The 13,241-nt window shown below is 38.0% G+C and overlaps 1 protein-coding gene across 3 annotated transcripts in view; it reads left to right on the plus strand.

Annotated features, from left to right (window-relative positions):
- Positions 1-13,241, plus strand: part of DCC (DCC netrin 1 receptor) — a 1,206,401-nt gene that overhangs the window by 971,993 nt on the left and 221,167 nt on the right. For all 3 annotated transcript variants that reach the window (XM_019014295.4, XM_019014296.4, XM_055367978.2), the window contains exon 13: positions 2,962-3,103. In XM_019014295.4, coding sequence (XP_018869840.3) covers positions 2,962-3,103 — 142 coding nt within the window. The remainder of the gene's footprint in view (positions 1-2,961; positions 3,104-13,241) is intronic.

The raw sequence follows: 13,241 nt of genomic DNA on the forward strand, positions 1-13,241 counted from the left end.
AAAACACAAATAGATATCTTAGAAACCATGTATATCTGAAATATCCCTATACTGTCCTTAGCATATATTCTTATACTTGTGTTATATTATCCTTATGCTTGCTTATTTGACTAGACATTAAATTCTAGACTTAAAATCCTGGATTAGAATTGTATGAGTCATGTTCTGTTGTTTTCTAATATCGAATGTTGTTGAGAAATCTGATGCCATTCTTACTGTTGATCATGTTTTATGTGACCTGCTTTTTTCCCCTTCATTCTGGAAACTTGTGGATCTCCTCCCCACTCTCCATGAGGCTCTAGTATTTTACAGCAATGTGCCTTGAAATGGATCTGTTTTGCATTTATTTTGTTTAATATTCCACAATCTTTTTCAGACTAAAGTCTCAAGTATTCCAGTTTTGTAAAGTTTTATTGGTAAAGGGGTCATTTTATCATTTTTGCTAATTTTCTACCTTTTATTTTTCCTGCTTTTTTATTCTCTCCTCAGGGGTGTTGGAAATTGAGAACCAAATCTCTAATTTGTTACCTTTTCTCTCCCATTTCATGTGATAATTGATTCCCACTGAATTTTGAGAGATTTCTTTTAATTCATCTTCCAACTTATTTATTGAATATTTAATTTGTGCAATCAAATTATATTTGTAATAAGTTTCTAAAAATCTTTCAATATTCTTGTGTTTTTACCCTGTTGTTGGATGGATTATCATTTCTTAGATTACCAGGGTATTAATGACATCTTTTTGGATTTCATTCTTTGCATTACTGATGTTTCCTTCAGGTGCTGTTATCTTCTTATGTATTACTTTTTCCATTTTCCTTTATGCTAAGGGCCTTCTTTGATGTCTGGTAATCTTAAATTGTCAGTTTACATTAAAATGAAGTATGAAAAAGCTGATTTTAAACTACAAATTTTAGCACTTGAGTTGGACTTATTAAGTAGTGAAATGGGAGAATTACTTGACCCCCCTTGCAGGATATGTGACACCGGTGTGGCCTGTTTGGCTGCTGCACCCTCAAACCCCTTATAGGACAGGGAGCATGCAGACAGGCAGGAGCTAGGGTGAGCACTTTTGGTCTCTGAGCCCACAGTAGCATCTAGGGGTGGCTGTCTGTGACTCCCAAAGCCCCAGTGAGTGTGCTACAGTGCTCTTTCAGCTATGCCATCTGCAGACAGCTTAAGTGTTAACCAGCTCAGTGCCTTCTTGGTACCTGGGTTCTTGTCCAGCATCCAGGAAGAATCAGGTCATATGAACAAATTGAAGGATGGTAAATGTGGGGGATTTTATTGCCAGATGGAGGTGGCTCTCAGCAGGATGGATGGGAAGCTAGAAAGGGGGTGGAGTGGGAAGATGATCTTCCCCTGGAGTTTGGTGGTTCCATGGCTGATCTCCTACCCGACTATCCCCAGCTGAACTCCTCTCGATGTTCAGATGCTCCTTCTCTTCTCTTCTTTTCTGCCGCACTGCTCTTCTGTTCCTCTCCTCTTCTGCTAGTCTGCTCATTTGCTTGTGGAGCCTGGGGTTTTGGGTTAATATGGGTACAGGACAGGGGGATACGGCAGGCCAAAAGGCAACATTTGGGTGTGAAAACAGGAATGACTGTTCCCATTTAGGGCTGTGGGTTTCCAGGCTTGAGGGTGGGGCCTTTTGCCAGAGAACCACCTTCTTTTACCCAATATTTCCCTGTCTCCTGTCCATATCAGTAGGAGCCTCATTGTTGGGGAATTGATCAGGGATATGACTGTTTTTTTTTTTCTCTAGGGCAAAGATAATAATTTTCTCTAGAGAAGGATTATATGATATTCTACCCAAGAAGCATATACCTGGTTGCCATTGCTGTAGGTATCATATGAAGGAAGAAGACATGGGTAGCTCATATCTTTGATTTACTTACTCTTGCCTATATCCCTGTTCTCTCCTGTGTTTAATATCTCTGAATCTTTGGCCTCCGAGTTGAATATCCCCAGAGGATAAAGCTACCAACACCTCCAAGGTCAGGGAGGGTTAGTAGCCTGGTTTTACTGGGTATAGGTAGAAACCTGATCTGAATAACTTTCAGTCCTTCCCCTCTTTCAGGACTATGCTTGGAAGTCCTACCTTCCAAGTTATATAAGCAGGAACAATGTCTAGGAATCCCTGACTTTTGTTGTGCTTTTCATTGCCTTGCTTTTTTGTTACTGTCTCTTAAGAAGGTATTTAGTTTTCTGGCTCTCTTCTTTGGCTCAGTCACCCTATGATATGGTTTGGCTGTGTCCCCACCTAAATCTCATCTTGAATTGTAGCTCCCATAATTCCTACCTGTCATGGGAGGGACCCGTTGGGAGGTAATTGAATCACGGGGGCAGGTCTTTCCTGTGCTGTTCTCATGATAGTAAATAAGTCTCACGAGATCTGATAGTTTTATAAAGGGGAGTTCCCCTACACACGTTCCCTTGCCTGCTGCCATGTAAGACATGTCTTTGCTTCTTTGCCCTCTGCCATGATTGTGAGGCTTCTCAGCTATGTGGAACTGTGAGTCCATTAAACCTCTTTTTCTTTATAAATTACCCAGTCTCAAGTATGTCTTTAATTAGCAGTGTGAGAACAGACTAATCCACCATAGCTCCCTCCAATTTGCACCTTCCAAATATTAGTTGACATCTCTCATGCAATATAGCCTTATTCTCTATTGTTTTATGGCTTTATACCATTTAGAATATTTTACTGTCATTTTAGCAGCGTATGCAAAGGAGAGGTGATAATGCATTCAATCAATCAAAGGAAATGTGTATTTTTGTTAAAACCAGACAAATAAGAATGCTGTCAGATTATAAGAACGAATTTAATTTGTCTCTAAGTGGCAATCGCTAACACTTCTTGCTTCTCTGCTTTCTTCACACTTATGTTTGGGTTACTTCTTTGACCCTGTCCCATTGTCCTTCCTTTCTTCAATGTTTTAATTTACATCTATTATTTTACAGAGTATCAAAGTTAGCTGGCTGCCTCCTCCATCAGGAACACAAAATGGATTTATTACCGGCTATAAAATTCGACACAGAAAGACGACCCGCAGGGGTGAGATGGAAACACTGGAGCCAAACAACCTCTGGTACCTATTCACAGGTCAGTGTTCACATGGTGTAGACTTGCAAGGTTTTGATGAATTAAATGCTTTAGGAATAAAATATAGTCTCACTCCAAAGGAACATTGACTTTCTTCCTGGCATCCTGGCAGGTGACATCTATTGGCTGGAACAAGAACAACCTTTATATTTTTAACTTTACATTCTCTATAATGTTTTCACTATATATTTGTCTCTGGATCATCGTCTTAATACATGTATCATAAAATTTTTATTCATACTAGTTTCTCAGCATTGCTGATTCAACAAAAGCATCTGTTATCTAAAAACTTAACATTTTAACCAGTAACTTTTAAAAGTCATCTAATGAAATTGTTCCAATTTCAATCACTTTGATTCCCCTCTACCAATATTCAGGGGTGAGAATGGGTTGAAAACTGAAGAAAAGGGTAGATTGTAAAATAAAGAGAGAGATTATTCTACCTTCTGCCAATATAAAGTAAATTCACTTATGCAGCAATATTGATAGAATTCAGAGTAGATCAAACTTCTCTATGAAAACTGGACCCAGTTTGCATGTAAAGAATATATTTTTTTAAATTTTATAAAATAATCGTGTATTTAATAACTACAACCTTTAATTCACAACAGCTCAGGTTCCTAGAAAACAGAATGAGGCAAGGCTTTCAACGTAATACCTTTAAAGTTATAAGTTCAGGAAAACAAGAAGGAGAGAACAAGGAAAGCAATCCAGGGAAGAAGAGAAAACAGATAATGGTCGTACATTATCCATCTGTGGTGGCCACAACTTCGGGGCGAACACAGCACTTGCTCGGTCTCCTGGGTGTCTCTTGAGAAGCCACATGAACTATCTCACAGTCCATGGATAGAAGGTGTGAGCAGTTGCTCTCTTGTTTCTCACTGGTTGAGTTCACCAACAGCTTACTGATTACTCTGCACCTCCCAGGCAGTCCCCAGTGAAGCCAGAGCTTCTGATGACTCTGCAGACACATAGGTGTCTTTTTGTCAATCAGCATTTTATGTGATGGTGGCTTGGCCTAGGGTATGATCAGAGCTCAGGGCTTTTCAAACCTAGGAATATCTTGAGCTACTGCCAGAAACTTGGCAAGCAAAGCATATAGAGTGGCTCACGACACAGCTGGGTAGATGAAGTTGAGCGACTCTGAAGTGGCACATAAACTGGGTCAGGACGACATACAAACCATAAAGCACATGACTTACAATTTATAGATGAGGTAAACTACCATTGCAAGTGAGAAAAAAGAAAGTAATCCCTTATGTATTCCTTTTCTCTACGCCAGATACTCAGCCAATTTCCATTTGAAATCATGACTCACACACATCATAAGCTTCTTGTTCAGCCTACACTCAGAGACTTGAAAGTAACTTGTTTATTTATTTTTTCTTCTTTTCTCTCAGGTTGTCTTTTATGCCTATATAATTTTAGCATAATGGCCAGAGCACTTCCGAAGTAGATTGCCAAAAATCATGTTTTAAATATGGACAAAATCTCTGAGGCACGGAATGGTTGAATCTAACAGAAAGTTTAACATTTACCATAACATTTTAAAAGATTTTGAAAAGCTGATATCCTGTGTTTTTCTTTTTCCCCTGACAAAATAATGGGGAAAATGGTAAAAATAATCAAAGTGAGGAACATGTGTTCATTAGGATATTTGGTACAATATGACTTTTACTTTGAGAGAAATCACCAAAATTGAAAAATCTTGCTAAAAATATTTTAGTATGGATTCTAAGATTTAATATTAGAGTAGAAGATACACTAAGGATAATTTAATCCAAGCTCTTCCAGACATAGAGATTTGAAGCCTCAAAACTTTATCATCATTGCTTTTGCTTCTCAAATGATAAACATTGAGAATATAAAATTAATTTCTTACTATAAAATAATTAACTAAAGGATTAATATTCCAATAAAAAAGCTAATGATTGGATGTTCAATTCACAGAACTATACGCAGCCAATAAAGATGATAAAATGTTCAATCTCATTAGTAAATAGAGAAATGCAAATTAAAATAAAAATGAGTTAGCATTTTCCTTTGATTAAAGTAATAAAGATAAAAATAAATGAGGGCATCCCATTCTGGAAAGCATATGAGAAATGTAAACTCTCATATACTGCTTGTGGGACAGAAAATGTCTATAACCCTTCTGGAAAGCAATGTATATACATATATATATGTATTTTATACAGAGGTATATACATGTGTATGTGGATGTATGTCTGTACATATAATTTTCTTTTCATAAAGATATAACCCAGGTTTCCAAATTCTAAGAGTTTATCCTAGGAAGCAATCATATTTTTGCAAAGTTTTTAGCTAGATGCATATTGTCATATTATTTTAATAGCTAATGGTGTTTTTGAAAACCTAAATATCCAACTATAGGAAGTTACCTAGAAAATTCAGACACAGTTGTATCTTGGAATACTATATATCTAATTTAAATGAAATAGTGTAAAAATGTTAAATCATATGTAAATTATGATTATTTAAAACATAGTAAGCAAATACCTCAGTTTTAAGTCAGTATTAGTACAAGAGCTCGTATTTACTAAAAAAAGCATTCACATAAAAATATTTAGAATAATATATATCTCAAATTGTTGATCGTGAATATTGCTTACTTGGTAACAACAATATGATATGTATTTTTAATTGCATATGCAAAATGAAAAACAATAAGTTAAAAATATTACAATTTTTGCTTTCAAAAATTGAAGATTTCTTCCCACTAATGCTAACTCAACATCATCTGAATGGCTTAGAAAGCAGTGGTCCAGAAAACAAATGAAGAATAGTAGCCTCATGGCCAGTAGAATTTGCTGGAGTTAATTGCTTAGTCCTTATGAGTTATTTTGGCAAACGGAAGTTAACACATTCAGTTTAGTATTTTCAAACCAAGATTCTGACTCCCTAAATAACACATTTAGGACTTTCCCTCTGTTTAAGGTAAAATCGTTGAAAAAACACAGTACAGCAACTATTAGCTTTCTCACCAGCAGAGACCCAAAACAAAATACCACGAATTTCGTAACTTGAAAGAATAGGCATTTATTCTCATAGTTCAGGAGGCCAGAAGTCTGACATTAAGGTGTTGGTAGGTTCAGCTCCCTCTGTAGGCTCTGAGGAAGAACCCATCCCACAAGTCTCTCCTAACTGCTGGGGTTACTGGCAGTGCCTGGTCTTCCTTGGCTTGTTAGATGCATTGCTCTAATCTCTGCCTCCATCTTTTTATACTTTCCTCTCTGTGTTCTCTCCTCTTCCTTTTTTATTTGTTTTGTTTTTTTTGAGACAGGGTTTTGCTCTCTTACCCAGGCTGGAGTACCGTGACATGATCATAGTTTACTGCAGACTTGACCTTCTGGACTCGTGATCCTCCTGCCTCGGCCTACCAAGCAGCTGGGACTGTAGGTGTGTTTCACCACACCCAGCTAATTTTTTAAATTTTTCGTAGAGACAAGGTCTTGCTTTGTTGCCCAGGCTGGTCTCAAACTCCTGGCCTCAAGTCATTCTCCCTCCACAGCCTCCCAAAGTGCTAGGATTATAGGTATAAGACACTGTGCCTGGCCTCTCTTCTCTTCCAATTAGGACATTAGAGATAGAGCCCACTTGAAATCCAGGATGACTTCATCTTGAGATCATCAACTAATTATAACTGTAAAGACCCTATTTCCAAATAAGGTCACATGCTGATCCTTCAGACATGCATGAATTCTAGGGGGATACCATTCAAACTACTATAGACTCCTTTTTTAATTTTTCCTCTCAAGGACAATCATTTTGAATTGTATCTTCTAATAAACTTTACTTACTCAAAAATAAATAATTCAGTTCTACATTTTCATTCATCTAAAATATGTGTGACAATTAGAGCTTCTAATCAGCATGAGGTAACCCATCACCACTCTGGTTTATTATCATTCCAGCCAAAAGCAAAGTGAGATGAATTAATTAGTTATTAGGAACAGCTCACAAATGCCCATTTGCATCTTTATAGAGCTGTAAGAATTTGGATCCAAAATGTGTAGGCTTTATTCATATTGTTACATCTTGATTTCATGAGTTATAATAAAGCATTTAGGAATGCAAACAAAATATGAGCAGTTATATGTGCGACTATGCCTGAGATTTACTGCAAACGTGTGTGTGTGTGTATATATATATATATGTGTATATATACGTATATATATATATATATATATACTCTTTCTAAATTTGAACTAAAGCAATAAAAAGAGTTAATGAACAGCATCATACACTTAAAATTTTTTTGAATAGCTTTGGAAAATCCTTCCCTCCTCTCCCCTGCTCTGTGACTGGGCTACAGAAACACCTGTTGCATTGCTAGACATTATGGGAATATATGTCTTCAATGCTACAAAACATTAAGGAACCAGGGAGCGCTACACACTTGTAGATTGGCTTTGGTTTAGACATGTCCCCAGGATATATCTAGCACTTAAACACTTTGTTGTAAGAAGAAGTAATTGATTTTCCATATAAATCTACAGTATTGTAAAATGTAAAGGATTTGATCCTATGATTTTAATGCCTACAAGATACATGGATTTATTGATTTGGCTGTTTAAAAAATTGGAAATTTCAGAATGCTGCATTTGTATGTTATAAATATTCAGGTGTAGATACTCAAATTTTTTTTTTACAATCTTCTATTTGTTAGACAGGTGTTTTTTGTGTGTATGTGTTTTTTTAATGAGAATAATGAGACGTCTGCAATAACAAAGTAATTCAGAGTTATAACAAGAATTGAAATCACTGTTATCAGGTTTATTGTGAGAACCCACGTCAACTAAATTTTAAAACGTTTTTAATTTTTGACTGCTCTTCAGGGAAGTTTGTTTGAATTGAATTTAAGAGTTTTCTTGTGTTTCATGGTCAATGTATAATAAACATAATAATAAAGATGCATTGATAGTTTATGGACTGAAAAATTGAAATAATAGCATAGCAATTTTATAACAGGGCTAACACTGGGAAATTGTGTTGTTTGAATAATATGCCATCTCTTGCTAGAAGGTCTAAAAATTAGAAATAGAACAAAAGAATTACAAAGCTTGAGGACACTTAGCATTCAGGATAGAAACCTGCAGAGATAATCAACTTTCAACAACTGATTTTTTTACAGCTATGAAAAGCATTGCTAGTTACACCGTACTATCTTTACAATAAAGGTATACTTAGAAGCATCTAGGACACACACACACGCACAATGAGATTGAACTTTATGATCCTGACAAACATAGCAGGAAACACAGAATTCGTCTCATCCAAACTGGTTTGGTTTTATTTTATTTTATTTATTTATTTATTTATTTATTTTTGAGATGGAGTTTCACTCTTATTGCCCAGGCTGGAGTGCAATGGTGCAATCTCGGCTCACTGCAACCTCTGCCTCCCGGGTTCAAGTGATTCTCCTGCCTCAGCCTCACCAGTAGCTGGGATTACAGGCATGCACCACCACACCCAGCTAATTTTTTGTATTTTTAGTAGAGACGAGGTTTCGCCATGTTGGCCAGGCTGGTCTCGAACTCCTGACCTCAGGTGATCCGCTCTCTTTGGCCTCCCAAAGTGCTGAGATTACAGGCGTGAGCCACCGCGCCCGGCCATACTGCTTATTTTACAGAAGAAATAACTGAGGTCTGGAGGGTGATATGGCTAAGGTCCTCCACTACTTAAGGAGATGATCCCAGGTGAATTGTGTGTTGTCTAACTCCTCATTATGTGCTCCTTTCACTATGCATGTTGTCATCTTCAGTTCACTTTATTGTGAGTGACTAAGGCTGTTATATACCTTTGTAAAAGATAATTAACATTAAAAACAATGTTTAACATTTACAACAATAATAGCCATATTATTACTTACTGAACTCAAATCATTCACTATGCTAAAAGCTATATGTGTGTTTTCCATTTTAATCTTTATGACAGTTTTTATTTATGTATCCCCATTTTATGGATGAGGGCATGGAAGTAAACAAAGAGGCCTGGTTTTTCATGGTCAACCAGCTAATAAGTAATGTAATGAAAATTCAAAGCTAATACTGCCTGAATAGAAAACCTATATTCTTACCTCTTAAACTGTAAATAATGTGTTTCTCACCATAGGCAATGCATTCGTGATTGTATCAGTATTAAAAGGGATAGGAGAAAAACACAAGGATGGAAAAAGATGTCTAATGGACAGTAAAACTTAAAGATTACCATACAGTGGGTAGGGCGCGGTGGCTCATGCCTGTAATCCCAGCACTTTGGGAGGCCGAGGCGGGCGGATCACGAGGTCAAGAGATCGAGACCATCCTGTCTAACACGGTGAAACCCTGTCTCTGCTAAAAATACAAAAAAAAAAAAAAAAATTAGCCTGGTGTGGTGGCAGGCGTCTGTAGTCCCGGCTACTCAGGAGGCTGAGGCAGGAGAATGGCATGAATCCGGGAGGTGGAGCTTGCAGTGAGCCGAGATTGCGCCACTGCACTCCAGCCTGGGCGACAGAGCCAGACTCTGTCTCAAAAAAAAAAAAAAAAAAAGAAAAAGATTACCATACAGCTAGAGGAGCTGACTAACTCTAGAACAGATTAAATAAAAGCTTTCCTGGCCAAATTATTTAAATTTTTAAATATATTCCTATTATCCCAGTTCAGGAACTAGATCTAAGATAACAGCTTTTCAAAATATACATACAAAAAAAAGCTTTTAATTGGCTGGGCGCGGTAATTTAAGCCTGAATCCCAGCATTTTGGGAGAGACGAGGCGGGCAGATCAGGAGGTCAGGAGATCGAGAAACCCCGTCTTTACTAAAAATACAAAAAATTAGCCGGGCGTCGTGGCAGGCGCCTGTAATCCCAGCTACTCGGGAGGCTGAGGCGGGAGAATGGCTTGAACCGGGGAGGCGGAGCTTGCAGTGAGCCGAGATTGTGCCACTGCTCTCCAGCCTGGGCGACAGAGCAAGACTCTGCCTCAAAAAAAAAAAAAAAAACCTTTAATTACAGACTTCCTTCTCTTTACTCCACCTCCAATGAAAGAGAGAGAGGAACGGAAAGGGAGGGGAGAGGAGGGAAGGGAAAGCGAGGGGAGAGGAGGAAAGGGAGGGGAGGGGAGGGAAGGGAAAGGGAGGGGAGGGAAGGGAGAAGGGAGTGGGGAGAGGAAGGGAGGAGGGAGGGAGGAGGGAGGAAGAAAGGAAGGGAAGGAGGAGGAAAGGGAAGAAGGGAGGGAAGGGAAGAAGGAAGGGAGGGAAGGGAAGAAGGGAGGGAAGGGAAGAAGGAAGGAAAGGAAGGGAAGAGGAGGGAAGGAAAGAAGGAAGGGAAGGGAAGAAGGAGGGAAGGGAAGGGAGGAAAGGAAGGAAGGAAAAAGAAGGAAGGGAGGGAAGGAAAGAAAGCAACATTGAAAGATCTTCTGATATCAGCTATCAGAGTTGGGGCTCCCAAAAGTTGCTTGGAGGTGGTTATTGTTGGTATAACTCTGGAAGATAACTCTTTTTTCTAATAGGGTATATTTATTTATTTATTATTGTTATTATTATTATTTTGAAGACAGAGTCTCGCTCTGTGGCCCAGGGTTGAGTGCAGAAGCATGATCTCGGCTCACTGCAACATCCACGTCCCGGGTACAAGTGATTCTCCCACCTCAGCCTCCTAAATAGCTGGGATTACAGACGTGCGCCACCACGTCAGGCTAATTTTTGTATTTTTAGTAGAAACCGAGTTTCACCATGTTGGCCAAGCTGGTCTGAAACTCCTGACCTCAAGTGATTGGCCTGCCTCGGCCTCCCAAAGTGCTGGGATTACAGGCTTGAGCCACTGCTCCCGGCCGCATTTCTAAGCAAGAGAACAAATTAACTATTCTTGAGACTGAATTTTGGATATTACTGATTTCTCATCTTGATCCACTGTCAAAAATAATAGAATCATCAATTTTAACCTCCCTACCTGCCTATTATTCAAGTCTGATGTAGTGATCATAGATAGATATTTCTTCCATGCCTGCATAGTGCTTTACATTTGTTGCTAATGTCTCTCTTGGGTTCTAGCATAGGGCATGTGGGCCTTTGAAGGTGCCCAGCAAGAGACAGAACAGAGCCAAGATTCTTTACCCAAGGATAGTCCAAGTTTTAATTAAAACACCATAATACGTTAGCTTAATTTCTCTGAGCCTTATTCATGTCTCTAAAATGGGACCAATCATGTATTCTGTGCCAAAATCGCAGGGTATTTGAAAAATCAAGAAAGTAACCTGGAAATCACTGTACCAATGTCAGTTATCACTACATCTATGAAACGCTTGATTTTATAAATCACTTTTACAAGCAATTTTTCATTTGACCCTCACAAGAAACACTATAAAGTGGAAGCATGTATTATTACTTAATCACGTTAGGTAGGAAATAGCTATTAAAAGAGCCTCCAGTACGTCTAAAATTTTCCCAAACAAATCACAGCATAGAAGCAGGGCCACCTGAAACCTGGAATTCTAAAGGTAATGTCCAGACTGCTTCTCTGAAAAGCCAAAATTTCTGCTTCTGCTTTATATCATGCACTTACTTGGGTATAAAAAAAGGATCACAAGTTAAATTTTCTTGATAAAGTTTTGATAAAAAAAGTTACTGAATTTAGAATCCAAAGTCTTGGATAAACATGTTCTTTTGGAGAAACTTAATTTGTTTTTATCCCACTAGGATAAAACTAGTGCAGTCTATCTGTAAGTGATACTATGGTAAATCAGATTCAGTGCAACCTAAGGAAGAACTTTTCTAAAAAGCAAAACTTGAAAGTGAGTTATCTCCATTGGTGAATTTCTCATCCAACAAAAGTATTCCTGCTTTATTTACAGGGACACTTTGTTAGATATTCAGCATTATATGAGCCATTTGACTAGATATTACTGAAGATTTTCTTTAATAATGGGATTCTATACGTATCTAAATTTTTTTAATAATTAACCTAGCTTTTTTAGGTGTTTGTAGTTAGATTCCACAGCCCAGCAAAGTTGAAGGTGTTTTAAAGATAAAATATAATACTTCAAAGACATTTGGCAGGATTTTCAGAGTGACCTGAGGCACTAATCTCTACAGGATGCTAAAACTTCCCTGCAGATGTAATAGAAAGGAAGATATGAAGAGCTCCCCTACTGTATATGGTTGGAAGGGATACTCTGATAAATAGTATGGCCTGGCCCAGGTGAGATCCCTTTGGGGAAATACTTACAATACACTAGATGGCCTCTAAACTGCTTTCTTTTTATTATTATTATAATTTAAGTTCTGGAATACATGTGCAGAAAGTACAGATTTGTTGCATAGGTATACACATGCCATGGTGGTTTGCTGCACCCATTAACCCATCGTCTACATTAGGTATTTCTCCTAAAGTTATCCCTCCCCTAGCCCCCCACTCCCTGACAGGACCTGGTGTATGATGTTCCCCTCTCTGTGTCAATGTGTTGTCATTGTTCAACTCCCACTTATGAGTGAGAACATGTGGTGTTTGGTTTTCTCTTCTTGTGTTAGTTCACTGAAAATGATGGTTTCCAGCTTCATCCATATCCCTGCAAAGGACATGAACCCATCCTTTTTACGGCTGCATAGTATTCCATGGTGTATATGTGCCACATTTTCTTTATGCAGTCTATCATTGATGGGCATTTGCATTGGTTCCAAGTCTTGGCTATTGTGAATAGTGCTGCAGTAAACATACATGTGCATGTGTCTTTATAGTAGAATGATTTGTAATCCTTTGGGTATATACCCAGTAATGGGATCGCTGGGTCAAATGGTATTTCTGTTTCTAGATCCTTGAGGAATCGCCACACTGTCTTCCACAATGGTTGAACTAATTTACACTCCCAACAGTGTAAAAGCATTCCTATTTCTCCACATCCTCTCCAGCATCTGTTGTTTCCTGACTTTTTAATGATCACCATTCTAACTGACATGAGATGGTATCTCACTGTGGTTTTGATTAGCATTTCTCTAATGACCAGTGATGATGAGCTTTTTTTTCATATATTTTTTGGCCACATGAATGTCTTCTTTTGTAGTAGTATTGTCTGTTCATATCCATTTCCCACTTTTTGATGGGATTGTTGGTTTTTTTCTTGTAAATTTGTTTAAGTTCCTTGT

Source organism: Gorilla gorilla, chromosome 17, assembly GCF_029281585.2.
Source record: "Gorilla gorilla gorilla isolate KB3781 chromosome 17, NHGRI_mGorGor1-v2.1_pri, whole genome shotgun sequence".
Taxonomy (NCBI): Eukaryota; Metazoa; Chordata; class Mammalia; order Primates; family Hominidae; genus Gorilla; species Gorilla gorilla.